The following is a 15870-nucleotide window of genomic DNA, read 5'->3' as shown; positions in this document are numbered from 1 at the left end:
GACAACAAGCACCAGTATAAGCACTCTGTCTCCTCACTCATTCCATCCTCTAGGCAGAGAGATCCAGAGTCCTGCCCCAGGAAAACAAATTAGGAACAGCATAGAACGTGCTGCCCCGTAAAGGTTAATTCAGGACATCTAACTCAACATCCAATTGGAAATCCAGGGTTTACTTTTGGCACACCATCGGCTTCTCCTACATGAGTTAGCAAAACCAAACTTCTGCGGCACTACTCTCTCTATACCTCCCTAGAATTTTGGTTCTTTCCTTTTGGAAAGGAAACCAAAGGCTCCTTCCTCGTGGCATTTCCGTGGATTTTCTTTTCTTCACATTGCTGGAAATGAAATGCTTTGATGAATGGCCGTGCAAGCAGTTTGACTTGTAAGGGGGTGGAGATAGCACTTGCTTTGCCCTTCTTATGCCAAAACATAAATATGGTTCTTACAGTATTAAACACAGCACACAAGGAACAGTTCTCCTAGATATAGAATGCAAAATCTGACAGACACAGCACAATAAGGCTGTGCATTTTTTGGAAACAGAACAGGAAATTTTAACAAAATTTCCCATTTCATTTCAATTCAATTTTAGCATGAAAGAAAAATGAACAAAATATATTTTGTAAAAAAAAAAAAAAAAAGCAAAATAAAATATCATCATCATCGCCAACCTCCCACACACTCCGACGCAACCTTCCTCCAATCCTCCCCAGCAACCTCAGACCCCTCTTACTCTCTTTCCATTTTGTTGACAATTTTGGAATGGGGCAGGAACGATTCCTGGTTGTTCATGCCCCATCGCTGCCGCTATAGCAAAGCAAGGCCAGCGCCATATAAAATGGCACCAGTCAGCACCGTTTTGTATGGCTCAGTTTTACGATGGCTCCGGGTTTTGTCTTCTGGCACCATTTGCAATAGCAGGACTTCTCCTGCCTCGTGAAGACATTTTCAACAAGAGAGAAAGTGGGGTCTGGGGAGGATCAGGAGAGGACACAGAAGTTGAGTTATTCTTTTGGCTGAGGACCTGGCTTTTTTTTTTTTTTTTACTTTTGGTTTTCCTTTCGTTTTATTCTTTTCCTTTTGTTTATTTTATAATTTTAAGAAAAGGAACAAAACAAAATGAAACAAAAATAACAAAATGAAAAACTTAACAAAAGAAATATATCTGTACACATCTATTTAACAATGCATGAACTAGAGTTTACAATTAAACATGCTTCAAAGATACACTGTAAAGGATATGAGAGATATGAGGATGTTTTCTTCTCTTCTTTATATATGAATCTTAATCACGCGGAAATCCAGGAAAACATACCTTCAGTTACATCATAAGTACATTATTTTCCTGGGATTCTATGGGTAAAATGAATTACTTATTTTTAATACCTAATATGTTTTCTCTATAATTAGCACATATTAAATAGGCCATTTGCTTTGAATGTTTTAAAGATATTTAATAATGATCTAGGGATTGGTGAACCAGTTTGGATTAAGAGGTATATTAATATGCAATTAACTTTTTTTGTGCGTGTTGCAAATAATAAGCTATGCAGAAGGCTTAACATTAAAAGCGTGTATTCATTTTTAAATGAACTTAAACATGTGTTGAAACTCCCTGCGTTTAGTTTTGGTTATAAATGAAATGAAACAACCCCTCTGAAATTCTATTTTTTGTTTTTGTTGATTTTAATTTCAGAAAGTAAATGAAAAAAAAAATACCACTAACAGATGCCATTTGGATGTCCAGTCTCCCAGTTTGGAAGGTCCTCTTGCAATTTCTCACAATGTGATTTAACAACTTGGAATAATATTTTGTCATCAGCAAATTTGATCACCTCATTCGTTTCCATTTCCAGGTCATTTATAAATATATTAAAAACCAGTGGTCCCAGAACAGATCCCTGTGGCGCTCTACTATTCACCTTTCTCCAATGTGAAAATTTACCATTTAGCCCTACTCTCCATTTTCTATCTTTTAACCAGTTGGCAATCCATAATAGGACACTGCTCCCCTTCCTAAGAAGTCTCTCATGATGGACTTGGTCAAATGCTTTCTGGAAATCCAGATACACTATATCAACTGGCTCACCTTTATCCACATGTTTGTTTATGCCTTCAAAAAAAATGTGGATTGGTGAGGCAAGATTTCCCTTGGCTAAATCCAGGTTGGCTTTGTCCCATTAAACTATGCCTATCTATATGTTCAGCAAAGTTGTTTTTTTTATGATAGTTTCTACCACTTTGCCTGGCACCAATGGCAGACTCACTGGTTAATAGTTTCCTGGATCACCCCTTGATCCCTCTTTAAAAATTGATATTACATTGTTGACCCTCCAGCCTTCGGGTACCATAGAAGATTTTAATGATCGTTTACAAATTTCTAATAGCAGATCCACTAATATCTAGGGGAATTTAAATAACCTAATCATGCTAAGCTGTGCATGTTCAGTTTTTTTCCCCTTTGAATCATCAAATTGGCATCCAATCTGTATAACTAAGCCTGGCATATTGGGGTTGCTTGACAGTAGAGAAGGAAGAAGTGGGAGAGGAAATATCAGTCCAAAAACACACACATCCCAGTGATCTGCCAAGAAGTTAGTGGAGGGCATAGAGAAAAATGAGGAAAGTGCAACCTGTCAGATAAATCCAGATGCTAATACTTCTGCTGTCTCTTCTTTTTTTGCAGCTAAGAATACTCTGCCTATCCCAGGTGTTAAGAGGTCATGGGATAAGCATGGAGAATTCTAATCTGCAAAAACATGACGAGAGAGGAGAAGAACAAGCAGCTACGTCTGTCTCGCAGGCTGCTTTATCTTTTAGCATGATAACTTTTTCTGTGGTGGGCACAGAAGAAGGAAGCCTCCCATGCAATAGGTCTCCCTACAGGGGTAAGCGACCAGCTAGTCACCCCTCCCCCCAGTCCTTACCCACCCCACTCCCTCTATCCTATGTGAAAATATTCACAGAGTACCAGCAAGACAGATGAGAAATAAAGGAGATGGAGTGAAGGAGGCGACAGAGGAGACATACTTAAGCATTTCAAAAATAAATTTGCCTTTCTTTACACAAAGCAGATATTCCAAGCAATAGATTCCCAGAGGACAGATGTTTTTGTAGGCATTGATACTGTCATGTTGGTCAAAGACCACTGAAGGCATTCAGGGGCTTGAGACTGAAGACCAGCATGTGCTTGCAAAACAGAGATGGCCACCTCTGGTTCTCAAGAGCCACAAACAGGCCAGGTTTTCAGGATATCCATCTTAAATATGCATGAGCCAGATTTGCATACACTCTCCCCATTGTATGCAAATCTATTTCAAGTATTTTTATTGTGGATGGTAGGAGCAATGGACGGCCGGCGCCATCTTAGAAAATGGCACAGGCCATCTACTGCTCCTTCCATGTGATAGGGGCCAACCAATGGCACCGGTAATCCACCAGGGACTTTAGGCAAGCTTTTGGGGGGTTGGAAGGGTGGGGGGGGGGCGGTTGTAATTAACTAAATTTTAAGGGTTGGGGTGGGGGGGGTTTTCGGCGAAAATTGCCAAGAAAAAACCCCCCAACCAGTTGGAAAACAAAGTTTTCCATGGGTCGCCCGACCCATAGCCTGACCTGGCAGAAAAAAATGAAGCACATCCCTATCTTTGGAGATAGGCTGAGCTATTCTATATTTTATTTGTATCTTATGTATATTATAGATGTTGGATGTTTTGTTGATTGTTTTATTTGACTGTTGTACATCACCTTGGACAATTTATTTAAATCGGTCAGATGGTTTATAAATGTAAATAAATAAATAAATATGAGAATTATACAACTTCTAGAGTGGTCTGACCTTCAGCCTTCTGCATAAAAAGTAGCACTTAGTCCATAAACTTATTTCTATAAATTCATTGCCTGTCATGCCCTACTGTTTCATTTGCTCCAAAGTTGTCCTCATTCATGCATTTTGCAATAAATCAGAGACAGAATTAGAAAATTCCAACTGCATGCTTCATACATACACTGTATGCATCAAAATCATATATACATATATTTTAATTCCTTCTAGGCCGACGTCCATATTTGGTACTTACAGCTCGTGTTCATCCTGGTGAAAGCAATGCCAGCTGGGTAATGAAAGGAACATTGGAATTTCTGATGAGTGATGACCCTATTGCTGACATCCTGAGAAAGAATTTCATTTTCAAGATTATCCCAATGCTTAATCCAGATGGTGTCATCAATGGCAAGTGAGTTAATGTAACTTCTATTTGTCAGATTTTGTATGTCAAGTTGTGGTTTGTAATCGTTTATCACTTTATACATTTTCATTTTAGGACACTTTGACGCTTATTTACAATCACTGTCAATTTGTGGCACCACCCCCTCACCCCCTCAAACAAAAAATGATAAAGAGATAAGTAAGTTAGCCGGATAAGATTCATCTGACTAATTTACAAGGGATATTCAGCAGCAGACTTGGATATTCAGCTTGCTACTGAATATCCAAGTCTCTAGTTAGCCGGATAAATCTTATCCGGCTAACTTTAGACCTCCTATTGAGCAGGTCTAATGCATCCGGTTACCTTACTTGGCTAAACTAACCAGATAAGTAGCTCCTCCTTAATCCGCCTGCATCCCACCTACCACTTAGCTGGATAAGTACTTATCCGGCTAAGTGACGACTGCTGATCATTTCTCAATATTCAGCTATCGCTACTTATCCAGCTAAATAGCACTGAATAGTGGCCTCATTGTGTGTCATATAGTTCTTATACAGTAGGTAAAGCAAACTCATATTTAATGTGGCATGCATGATAGATATAACAGGCCGGTAATCTGTTTAATTAACAGAAGTGTTACAAATTTTATGTGTGATCACTTCAGATCAATCACAGAAGTATTGTGAAAAAACATGCAAGTCTTATAGTATTTCATCTTATTTTAAATTAACTGCTCAGTCTGCCTTCTGTAAGTAAACTGATTTATTGGTTTAAAAAAACTGTTTCCAAATTGGGATTAGCTGGCATAACCTCTCCAGAATTTATTATTGCTCTTCAGGGAAGTGGATCCTCTAGGCCAGCACGGTGCTAGCAGGGCTCAAACAGCACATCCTCCTCTTTTCCCTCCAGCCACCAGAGAACTCTCCTTCTATTGGAGCATGCTGAGTTCTAGAATGGGTTGAACCATTATTAACCTCAGCATGGGGGGGGTACTGGAATGCACCAATGCCGTAAGTAACCACGGGTTACAAGTGCTTATATTCAAGCGCGTAGATCTTTTAGGAAACGGTGCAGGACTAAAGCACAGCATTAAATAATTGCAGGGTGCCTGGGTTTGATGGTGATTAGCCGCAGGGTTGGCACATAAAGACCCAAATGGTCCATCCAGTCTGCCCAGCAAGTTGCTTGGGGTAGTAACTGCCACTCCGTTGCAGGTTCCCCCCCCCATTCAGGAATGCTACATCTAAAGTTAGTCAAAGGTTTTCTTCATTTCCATCCTGTAGCCATTAAGGATCCTCTGCGTTTAGAATGCCATTACCGTTCTTGTCTTCACCTTCTCTTCTCTGGCCGGAGTGAATGGAGGAGGATAGTTTAAAGTGATATTTAAAAAAATTGGAGGGAAATGGAGTTATTTTGCAACTCAATTAAAATCTCTGGTAGATGACCAGGAGAAATATGTGACCTTTTAACTATAAGCTTTCTGTAGGTTATGATTAGAAAGAATAAATTACCCGACATTGTCTGCTGTGTGTGCCACCCCAGTAAAGTGTCACACCCCCATCTTTTGTTCTGTCTAGTAAAATATCAGCCTGGGATGGATTAACAGTGCGCTTCCCTTTATTATCACCCGTTGCTTCTCCCTTGCAAAAGAGGGAGCTAGGGAAATGTTGCCAGGGTCATCTTATATTGAATAGCTTTCCTCTCCCAGTAAGCATGATGATGCTGGAACTGATTCTCCAGTCTGATCTGCTGAGTGAAAATAAAAGTGCCATCTTTTATTTAGAGATAGCAGCAGCCCATTCTCAATCATGCTGACTGAATTTCATCGAAATAATGGGATGAGATCTCTGGAGAGTAATCTTTAAAACTGTTCAGGCTCTGTGGCCTACACATCATTGAGATAAGAACACATCGGCCTTTGTGTGGAGGCTTTTAAATCAAATCAAATCAAAGGAAAGCAAGCAGTGGTTTGGTGGCACAAGTTGGTAAGTGCAAGCCATGAAATCTGACATTTGCAAAATTGAGTTCTCACCTCTGAGACCCAAATTCTGTGCAGCCATAAAACCTCTTTTGAGATTTGGAAGTGGTTATGGCTTGTATATGAAAGAGGGCCAGGTAGATTGAGCCAAAAGGCCATTCCGTCAGGTGCACTGACAGCAACGTTTCCTGGATATTCCAGAATTTCAGGTTCTTGTTTCATCTTTGTCCTCTGCACCCAATGCACTTAATAAACATATAGAGGGTCATTTTCAAAGGGTTTCCGTGTGAAAAATTGGTGTGCAGGCGTACGTTTCTGCACCCAGGGATGCGGCTATTTTATAATGTGCACTTGTATATGCGCGCATGTTGTGAAATAGCCTGACCCGTGCGTACGTGTGCGCACAATTTTAAGTGGACGCGTGCCTATGCGCGCAAATGCCACTTCTACTGCGTCATTACCAGTAGAAATGTGGGTGATCGGGTGGCAGTGAACTAGTGATTAAAAGTGCGTATACAAGCATTTTCATACGTGGAGTACACATATATTTTATAAAATACCTTTGCCTCCATGCATAAATAAACTGCTGTATTTACACGCACATGTTGCAGAAATAAGTGTAAAAAGTATGTGTCTCCCTGCATTAGAAAACTGTGCAAGCACTGAAACATACGCACCTACTTATGGGGGCAGAGGTACATGGCATTTTATAAACTCTGCAGCCCCAGTCACTTAGTTTATAAACTAGAGATATAACTTTGTGTGCGCATACTTGCACGAGTCTGTACTGACGTGTGTACACTGTTGAAACTTACACTCCTCACAAGTAAAATGCATGACAACCTCTACTGGTGAATGTAAATATTGGCGTGAAATATTCTCTCTCCTGTACATTGAAACTAAATGTAGAAGTTTGCTAAAGCTCCATGTGCAGCCCTGGATTTGGCAATAGGCACCCATTATACCTGTGCCCCCGGGACAGCAAACATTCAGGGGCAACAGGCTGGGTAAGATTTGCTGCCTTACTGCTCATTCAGCAGAAAACATCCTTCTGCTACTCTTTAACACACCCTTACAAGAGGTGTGGAGGTGTGTGTGAGTGTGTGTGTGTGTGTGTGTGTGTGAGTGGGGGGCGGGGTGTTTAAAAGCATCAAAAGTGCCTTGGGGAAGCAAAATCCTAAATCCGTCCCTGTCCAGATGGTAGAGCAAGAAAGAAGTGGAGAACTCGTGGGTACATTTTGTGCAATATTTGAGCTGAAGCTTAGTATTTGAGCAATGCAGTGGATGCTTTTGAAGAGCTCTTTAAAATTGATGGCCTAAAATGTCTGCTGCAAGTTATGATAAGTATTAATTCCAGATCTATTTTTCATGAATTCAGTAACTGTAAATCAGTCCTTCACTGAACAATCTGCTCAAGCTGATCTCTCTCTCCCTTTCTCTAACTTCATATTTTTTCTGCCTTAGTCTTCATCATTATTATTTAAAGGGAGGGAATTGTTAAATATAATCTCCCACGATCTGTTCCAACAAATCTGCTCTCATTATTTGTAAAGTACTTGATAAGGCCATTTTTTTTTTAGCTATTGCACAGATATTGCCACTCTTTAAATCCCTTCTGCGTCTTTTCCCACATGTTCTAGCACGCTCTGGGGACCACTTCATTTCAGTGTGCGTGTGTGAGGTGGATCCGGAGTCATCTGGATAAGGAGGCCCTGCGGGGCGGGACTGTCCGAGTTCGAAGATGGAGGACCCTGCAGGCAATGCCTTGCTGTCGCCTCCCCCCCTTTTGTGACTGCTGCACCCTGTCCAAAGAACCAATAGCAGCACACAATAGGGCTCTGGGTGCTACGGCGCTATTTTCTGCTGTTTCTGTTCCCTCCACCGCTGCTCCTTTCACCAGCTGCAATGTCTGTCCTACCACACCAGAGCATCAGTACAATTGTGCAAGATAACAAAATGTTTTCAAAGAAGTCATGTGTTGTTATTTATCTATAAATATATAAACAGACGTATACATATTAGCGTTTTTTATTGACATTCTCTCTCTCTACACACACACACCTCTACACACACACACACACACACACAAGTTTCATTTAATAAAGTGAACTTAAATTGTTTGGCTGCTTTACCTAAATTCACCTTATTTGACTCCCCCTCACTTACAGAGATAGATATAATGTACACAGGCTAAACCTCATGTTATTGACACACTTTTGATAGCGTGCAATTCTCATCCCACTGGAAATCATACAATTAACTACTGATGTGCCTGATTAAATTATAGCGCATTTCATGGGGATGAAAGATTCTGTTTCTTCTCTTTAGAGCATATTCAATAATTTGGTGATAAATCTGACGGCATGCGCTTGAATAGACGCTGGGGTAGGAACGCAATTGCATGCACCAGCCTTTCTTAATGAATTTTCTTATTTCCACTGTTCTTGGGAAAAGCTCATGCTCCCTGGAATCAACAGTTTACCAAGAAAAGAATCCTAATTTAATGGGATCTGCCTTATACTGCATTATTTGCTTTTCTCTAGACCTTGAAACAGTTGCATAAGACAGGTTTTGGTTTTTTTTTTATTTCAGATCCAATAAAAATGCTCAGGAATGATTCAGAATCCTTTCTGAGGAGTTTTAATCTGTGAACCATACACAGTCAGGTTATAGTCTTTTATCAAAATGTGTGATAGGTTTATTCTATATTGAAATGATATGTAGTATACAGTGACCATAAATACTATATACACCAGTCCGATTGAACAAAAGCAAGATGCAATTAGATTTTTCATCTGCACGTTCCTAAGGCACCAAAAAGGCCATATGAATTCTCTACCACTATTTATTACTCTAAATTTTAGGGATATTAATTATGTGAATATAAAACCTAATTTATACTGCCATAAGTAATAATAAATGCTGTCAAATGATAACATCAAATGGCTGCCAACAGAGTAGGTGTTGGTTAGTTTTTTTTCTTTCTCTTCCCAGAAGCATTAAATTAAAAATGATTCAACACAGCAAGAACCATTGATCAAACTGGATGTGGAAGGTCCTAGGGAAATGGCTCCTTTTAACAAAATTTCTCATTCTAATGGGTTTTGTTTGCCTGCTGTACAATTTCACTTTATATTTTCTTGTTCATTTGCTTATATACAGTGGTTACTCATTATATATTTTGTAAACTTATGAAAGATACAAGCTTGAAACCTTTCTCTTTCCATCATAGGAAGATTCCGGCTTAATTAGCTTCTTAGAACCAGACCTGGGTTGTGACAAAAATAGGGCAAACGAGATTGGAAAGGGTGTGTTTTTATTTTCCAGGTACAGTTTTCTTTCCTGTCTCCTGCCCCACTGTTGTCATTTAATAACCCCTATCCCTCTCCTCCCCTCCCCTCAGTCCTAGTTTTCTCCCTATCCTTGCTGCAGACCTCTCTGTCTACTCCCTCCCTCTTTTGCTAGTGTTGCCTCCCGGGTTTTGAACGGGTGCCATAGAACTTCCTTTTCTTCCCATGGCCAGGGGCCTCTACTGTCCACTGGGGCTGTCGAGGCTGCAGCTCCTTCTACTTTTCGTTGGCTGATATGACCTGGGGAACATCACTGCTCCCGTTGCCGCCTCCCACTTTTCTTCAGCTAGAGGGACCCGGAGAATTGCATCAGATCAACTGCTTCGGCCACTGGCTTCTGCTGTTCTTTGGCTACTGCAGCCTAGGGAACCCTTGCACCCAGGCCGGTGCAAGGGTATTAGGCACCCTAGGCAAACCTTACAGTCTGGCGCCCTCTCTCCATACACAATTTTAAATTATGCATTTATAACATATTTTACATGAAAAATTCCATTCTGAGGTAAAATTAATATACAAGTTGTTGTGATAATTTCATGCACTGTTGTGATGCCAACAAGAAAACTTTGCATCTTGGAATTCATATGGCATCATACCTATTGTGATATATTTCGGCATGGTCCTCCCGTATCAACACAGTACTATTTGCCAACACTCAAAGAATAACAACCCTACCTATGAAAAAGAATACCAAAAATATTACACCAGAATCTAAAATATCAATACACCTCCTATCAGGAAAACAGAACAGGCCAAGTTACTACAGATCCCTACAGAAAACCACATGCTAAAAGAATGCTTCATCTCATTCTTTGCATGCAGAACACAAACCCTCACCAAATACAGAATAAAGCCACCTAAAGTATAAATAGAAATGCGCAGACAAAAACTAAACTGTAAAACGCATCACGCCAGACTCTATACAGTGTAACAATGGAAAAACAAAAATTTCACCACTCCTCGTGAAACAAATCAATAAAATAAAGATATATAAATCATTAATCATAATTATAAAATCATACAAATAAAATAATTTCAAAACAGCTGATGAATAGAATATCCAATAATTAAAGACTCATGCAAATTTTGAAATCTTTACCAAACACCAATAAAATATTTCAAACAGCAGACACAACACATACTACCCAATAATTAAACTGGTAGTCGATCAAGAAAAATTAACTTAAAAAACCACCTTTACTTACCCTCTCCAGCAGTTCTCCTACTCCTTTCCCTTGCAGGCCACACCAGAAGCAGCAGTAGCTGCTGAAGCTGTCCTCACAGTCCTCTTCCTTAGGGACCACAACCAGTCTCTTCTCTCTTTCTCACACACACACACCAGTCACACCCTCAGGACCAGTTTCTGTCTCTCACACACCAATCATCTCCCCAACCAGTCCCCCCCTCTCTCTCTCTCTCTCTCACTCACACACACACACACACACATATCAGTCATCTCCCTGATCAGTCTCTCTCACACATACACACGTCACTTTTCTGGCCAGTTTCTCTCAATCACACAATGCTCTCGCTCTCTCTTACACACAGGCTTTCAATCACACATATGCTCTCTCTATTTCACTTACACACGAGCTCTCTATCACACACATGTTCTATCTCACTTACAAACAGGCTCAATCACACACATGCCCTCTCTCATAGCCACAAGCCAGCCAAAAACATGCTCCATCTCTCTCGCACACACACATTGGCACACACAGGCACCCTCCCTGACTCACATATACACCACACACATACAGAAGCACCCTGCCTGTCTCACATACACATTACACTCTCACAGAAACACCTTACTTTCAGACTTGCAGCATTTTTCACTTTTACTAAAAGTGAAAGTGATGCTCCCAACCATTAAATAAGAAAACCACATTCCTATCAGAAGGCGAAATGACACCCTTCCTTCAGGTTCTGTCCTCCCATGGGACAGCCAGCCACACTGTACAGCTTCTCTTGTTTTACGCTTTCAGGCAATAAAGCAAGTGTCTTTCTTTAAACTATCAGTCATATGATTATTCATGTGGGAGATATGGAACAGAAAGATATCCTTAGTCAGCTTCCCTTTTAAATGGGAAGATTATGTTAAAGACCAGCTCCCCAAAGGGGAGGAGTTAGCAATCTGATAGAGACCAGCTCCCCAGAAGGGAGGAGTTAGCAATCTGTTATAGATCTGCACCCCCAGAGGGGAGGAGTTAGTAATCTGTTATGAATCTGGATGCTGGATACCTCCGATGAAGGAGGAGTTAACAAGCTATAAATGATCACCCCGCCAGGGGGCGAAGTAGCAATCTGTATGGATCTTACTAAGGAGTAGCAATCTCTTAGTGCTCTGCTCTTCCAGAGGGAAGGAGTAGCAACTGTTATGCCTTGTTCTTGTAGAAGATGAACCAGCAACCTGTATGATTCCCACGGGGAGATAGCTTTCTGATATGGATCAGCTTCCGCAGAGAGAGGAGTGATGGTCTGATGTGGGTTGGCTCCCACAGAGTGGTAGATGATGATACCGCTCTTATTAGTGTAGGAATAACACTTAGTAGAAACAGTGAATCCCTGGGCCGATGGCAGTTGACAGCGCCCTCAAGTGGAGATCCTGAGAGGGACCACCGGCTAGGCTGGAGTATTGAGACAAACACAGATAGTTCTTTATTAGACTGGAAGTAGAACCACCAGAGGTGGCAGTAGTGAGTTGATATGCCCAGCAGGGCTGAAGTCCCTTTGATACTGGAACCACGATCTCTGAGTGTTGAGCTGTAAGGAGAGACTATAGGTAGTGAGTAGACAGGGTATGCTGGGCATAACCAATGATAGATGATACACTCACAATAGTAAATCTCTGTAGTGTCTTCTATATGCAACAAAGAGTCTTCAGTATTCAGGAACAGGAGCCGCAGGCAAGTACTGGTTCCTGTAAGAAGTCTGAAATAGAACTCACAATAACTGTGTATGGGATGACTTCTGGAATAGAAGAGAGGCTAAGAGAGATTTAGGAACATAGGCCCTTGTGGAGCGAGTACCGGTTCCTATCTGTTAATCTGTAATAATAATCCATAAGATATAGGTATGCGATATCTTCTGAGGAAGAAGAGAACATGAGAAAGGTATTAGGAACATAGGCCATCGTGGAGTGAGTACCGATTCCTATCCGCAATCTGCAATGGTAACTCACAATCTCCGTACCTGCGATAACGTCTTAGACTGAAGGGAGCATTAGCGATTAGGAACAATGGCCCTCGTGGAGCGAGTACCAGTTCCCGTCTGTAATAGGACTCACTGTGTTCATGTCTGCCATCGCCTCCAGGCAGTAGGAGTCTTCTGAGTCTTTGGGAACATAGGCCCTTGAGGAGCGAGTACTGGATCCTGTCCAACAATCTGAAATCAAGAATAGAGAGAGCGGAGCCCCCGAGGAGCGGGTACTCCTGGTAAGTTTGAATAGGCCGAGCAGTGGAGAAGAATTCCCCTTGCTGACTCGGAGCGTAGTTGCAAGCAGTGTGGACTGCTGAACCAAGCCCCGTTGGAGTTCCTTGCTAACTCATTAGAGGTTAGCAAACAAAGACCTTTTAAATTGAAAATGGATGACGTCAGTACGGGGGGACGCCCCCGAGGTTCGCGCCTTTGCTGGTACAAAGTCTGGAGCGTGCACGCGCCCTTACATCATCAGGAACATGGCAGATCCATAGCGTCAAGCCAGCCCGGGGACACCAGGACCAAGAGGCGGAGAGAAGCCGCGGCTGCATCTGTCCATCTGAGCCGAAGGGAGTCACCACAAAGGTAGAGAGGGTGGAGCGAGGGCGAGAATAGGCACGAACACAAGAGATTCCAGTCTTAGTCATTTAAAAATATACATTTACTAAAGGCTTATAAAAAAAAAAAAAAAAAAAAAGCAAAACCGTTTCAGATTGGAACTATTCTAGTCTTCATGCTTAAAAAAAAAAACAAAACCCCACCTGGCATCAGTATCTTAAATTTGTGATTTTGCTGAGATGAACATTTTTTTGCTTTAGTATTTGTCTCTACCCACTTTGTTAAATTTTATTTTCCAGAAGAGGGATGCTTAAAATTCAGTAATTTCCTCTCTCATCCAACTTTTCAAAAGTTGCGCTACCAGCACAAAAGTTGAGGTATATATATTAACACATTTCATTTTTTTAAACTGGCAGATTCCTTTCTCACATACACACCACATACACACACACACACAAAGAAGATCGCGCAGCCGGTCTAGCTGATCACGTAGCCGAAGAAAGGAGGATCGGCGCAGCCGGAGACCAGGCTCCGAGACTTAGGGGGCGCCACAGCAGGCATCCAGCCCCCGACTTGCCCTGCCTCCCCCCACAGTGCCACCCTCCCTACGCCACCCTGGTGGTCCAGCGGAGGGCCCGGGAGTGATCTGCCGCTCCCGGGGCCTCGGCTGCCAGTAATTAAAATGGTGCCGTGGCCTTCAGCCCCTACCATGTGACAGGGGCTACCGGTGCCATTGGTTGGCCCCTGTCACATGGTAGGGGCTAAAGGTCACCGGTGCCATTTTGCTGAGGCCCCGGGAGTGGCAGATCGCTCCCGGGCCCTCCGCTGGACCACCTTGGGGGGGGGGGGGTGTCAGGAGGGTGGCACTGGGGGGGGAGGCAGGGCGAGGCAGGGGCTGGCAGGATTTTGAAAGGGCACTTTTTGTCCTTTCAAAATTCTGCTGCCTGCTGCGGGGCCCCCTAAGTCTCGGCACCCTAGGCACAGGCCTAGCTCACCTAGTGGTTCCTCCGGCCCTGACCCTACCCAGACTCCTGTTGTCTGTCTTTTTTAAACTTATCTTGGCAATTTTCTGTTGGCAGGAAAGTTACACACATAAATTCCTGCATATATAGTTGTAAAATAACAAATGGATAATTGGTCAGGCACATAAGGCTTACCTACAGTAGTTATAGTTAACAGCACCTTAAAAATGCAAAATTCACCAAGTCAGTTGGAGTGCACAGCTTTGAGATAAGTTCCTCTTATATGCAAGGGTTTCATTTTACAAAATTTCTGCCTTGAAAAATCAAGCATCCCTTGATTGCCTTATTGCTAGCACACAAATTCACAGGAGAAAACCGACATTACAGTTTTTGCCTGATGAAATGTCCAAATAGAATTCCTTTGTGGCATTTATCCCACTTCAAGTCTTTGAAATGATAGTCATTATGTCCTACTGCTGAATTCCAAGTTCTTTATCAAGAACAAAGTTATGACTTTGTTTTTCAAAAATAGGAAATGTTTAGGGGCTTTTCCTGGTAAAATGTAAGGGGCAGATTTTTAATCTTACGCGCGCGGGGGTACATTTGTGCGCTCTACCCGGCACGCACAAATGTACACCCATTTTTATAACATGCGCACGCTGACACGCGCACGTTATAAAATCCAGGATCAGCGCATGCAAGGGAGTGCACCCTTGTGCACCTTGCACGTGCCGAGCCCTAGGGGAAGCCCGATGGCTTTCCCTGTTCCCGAAATCGGAGCGGCCTCAGAGGGAACTTTCCTTTCGCTCCCCCCCACCTTCCCCTCCCTTCCCCTATCTAACCCACCCCCCTGCCCTATCTAAATCACCCTCCCCCCTACCTTTAGTGCAGGAGGTACGCCTTTCCTCTAGGAAAGAGAAGAATTCAACTGAAGAGATCTCAGATCTTTCAGCAGCACAGAAGCGGCTCAAAGAGTAAAACGATAGACCCGCCATGTTGACATTTTTAAGAAGGATTACATCTTTGTACCTGTGAATGAGGAGTCACACTGGTACCTGGCAGTGATTTGCTTTCCTTCATTAGAAAAAAACTGTGAATTAAGACAGGCAGAATGAGCCTTCCTCAGAGTCTCTGTCCACTCTTCAGCCCAGAGAAACAGCCCCCGGCCCACCACCCCGCCCCTTTTTCAAAGCACTACAAAGTTAAAATAAATGACAAAGAATCCCACCCCATTCCTTCAAACCAAGGAGTACCACAGGGTTCTTCACTTTCCCCTACCCTGTTCAATATATATCTACTCCCTTTATGCCAGCTACTCAATAACCTCAACCTCACCCATTTTATATACGCAGACGATGTGCAAATTATAATCCCCATCTCGGACCCCATGTCCTCTACTCTAAATTTTTGGAATAACTGCTTACACGCCATCAACCTTCTTCTCTCGAGTCTCAACCTGGTCCTTAATACGTCCAAAACGGAACTCCTGGTTATCTCCCCTAACGATAACAACCCCCTCGCCAACAATGCAATTATTCCACTAGCAAGCCAGGTCAGAGACCTTGGGGCCACCCTCGACTCTAGAATGAATTTCAAAAAGTTCATTAACGCCACAACCAAAG

General features: G+C 42.3%; 1 protein-coding gene across 6 annotated transcripts in view; it reads left to right on the top strand.

Annotated features, from left to right (window-relative positions):
- AGBL1 (ATP/GTP binding protein like 1) overlaps positions 1-15870 on the top strand; it is a 712193-nt gene that overhangs the window by 163288 nt on the left and 533035 nt on the right. For all 6 annotated transcript variants that reach the window (XM_029574654.1, XM_029574650.1, XM_029574652.1 and 3 more), the window contains exon 18: positions 4052-4232. In XM_029574654.1, the coding sequence (XP_029430514.1) occupies positions 4052-4232 (181 nt within the window). The remainder of the gene's footprint in view (positions 1-4051; positions 4233-15870) is intronic.

This window comes from Rhinatrema bivittatum, chromosome 13, assembly GCF_901001135.1.
Source record: "Rhinatrema bivittatum chromosome 13, aRhiBiv1.1, whole genome shotgun sequence".
Taxonomy (NCBI): domain Eukaryota; kingdom Metazoa; phylum Chordata; class Amphibia; order Gymnophiona; family Rhinatrematidae; genus Rhinatrema; species Rhinatrema bivittatum.
This window is presented reverse-complemented; position numbering and strand designations above follow the sequence as displayed.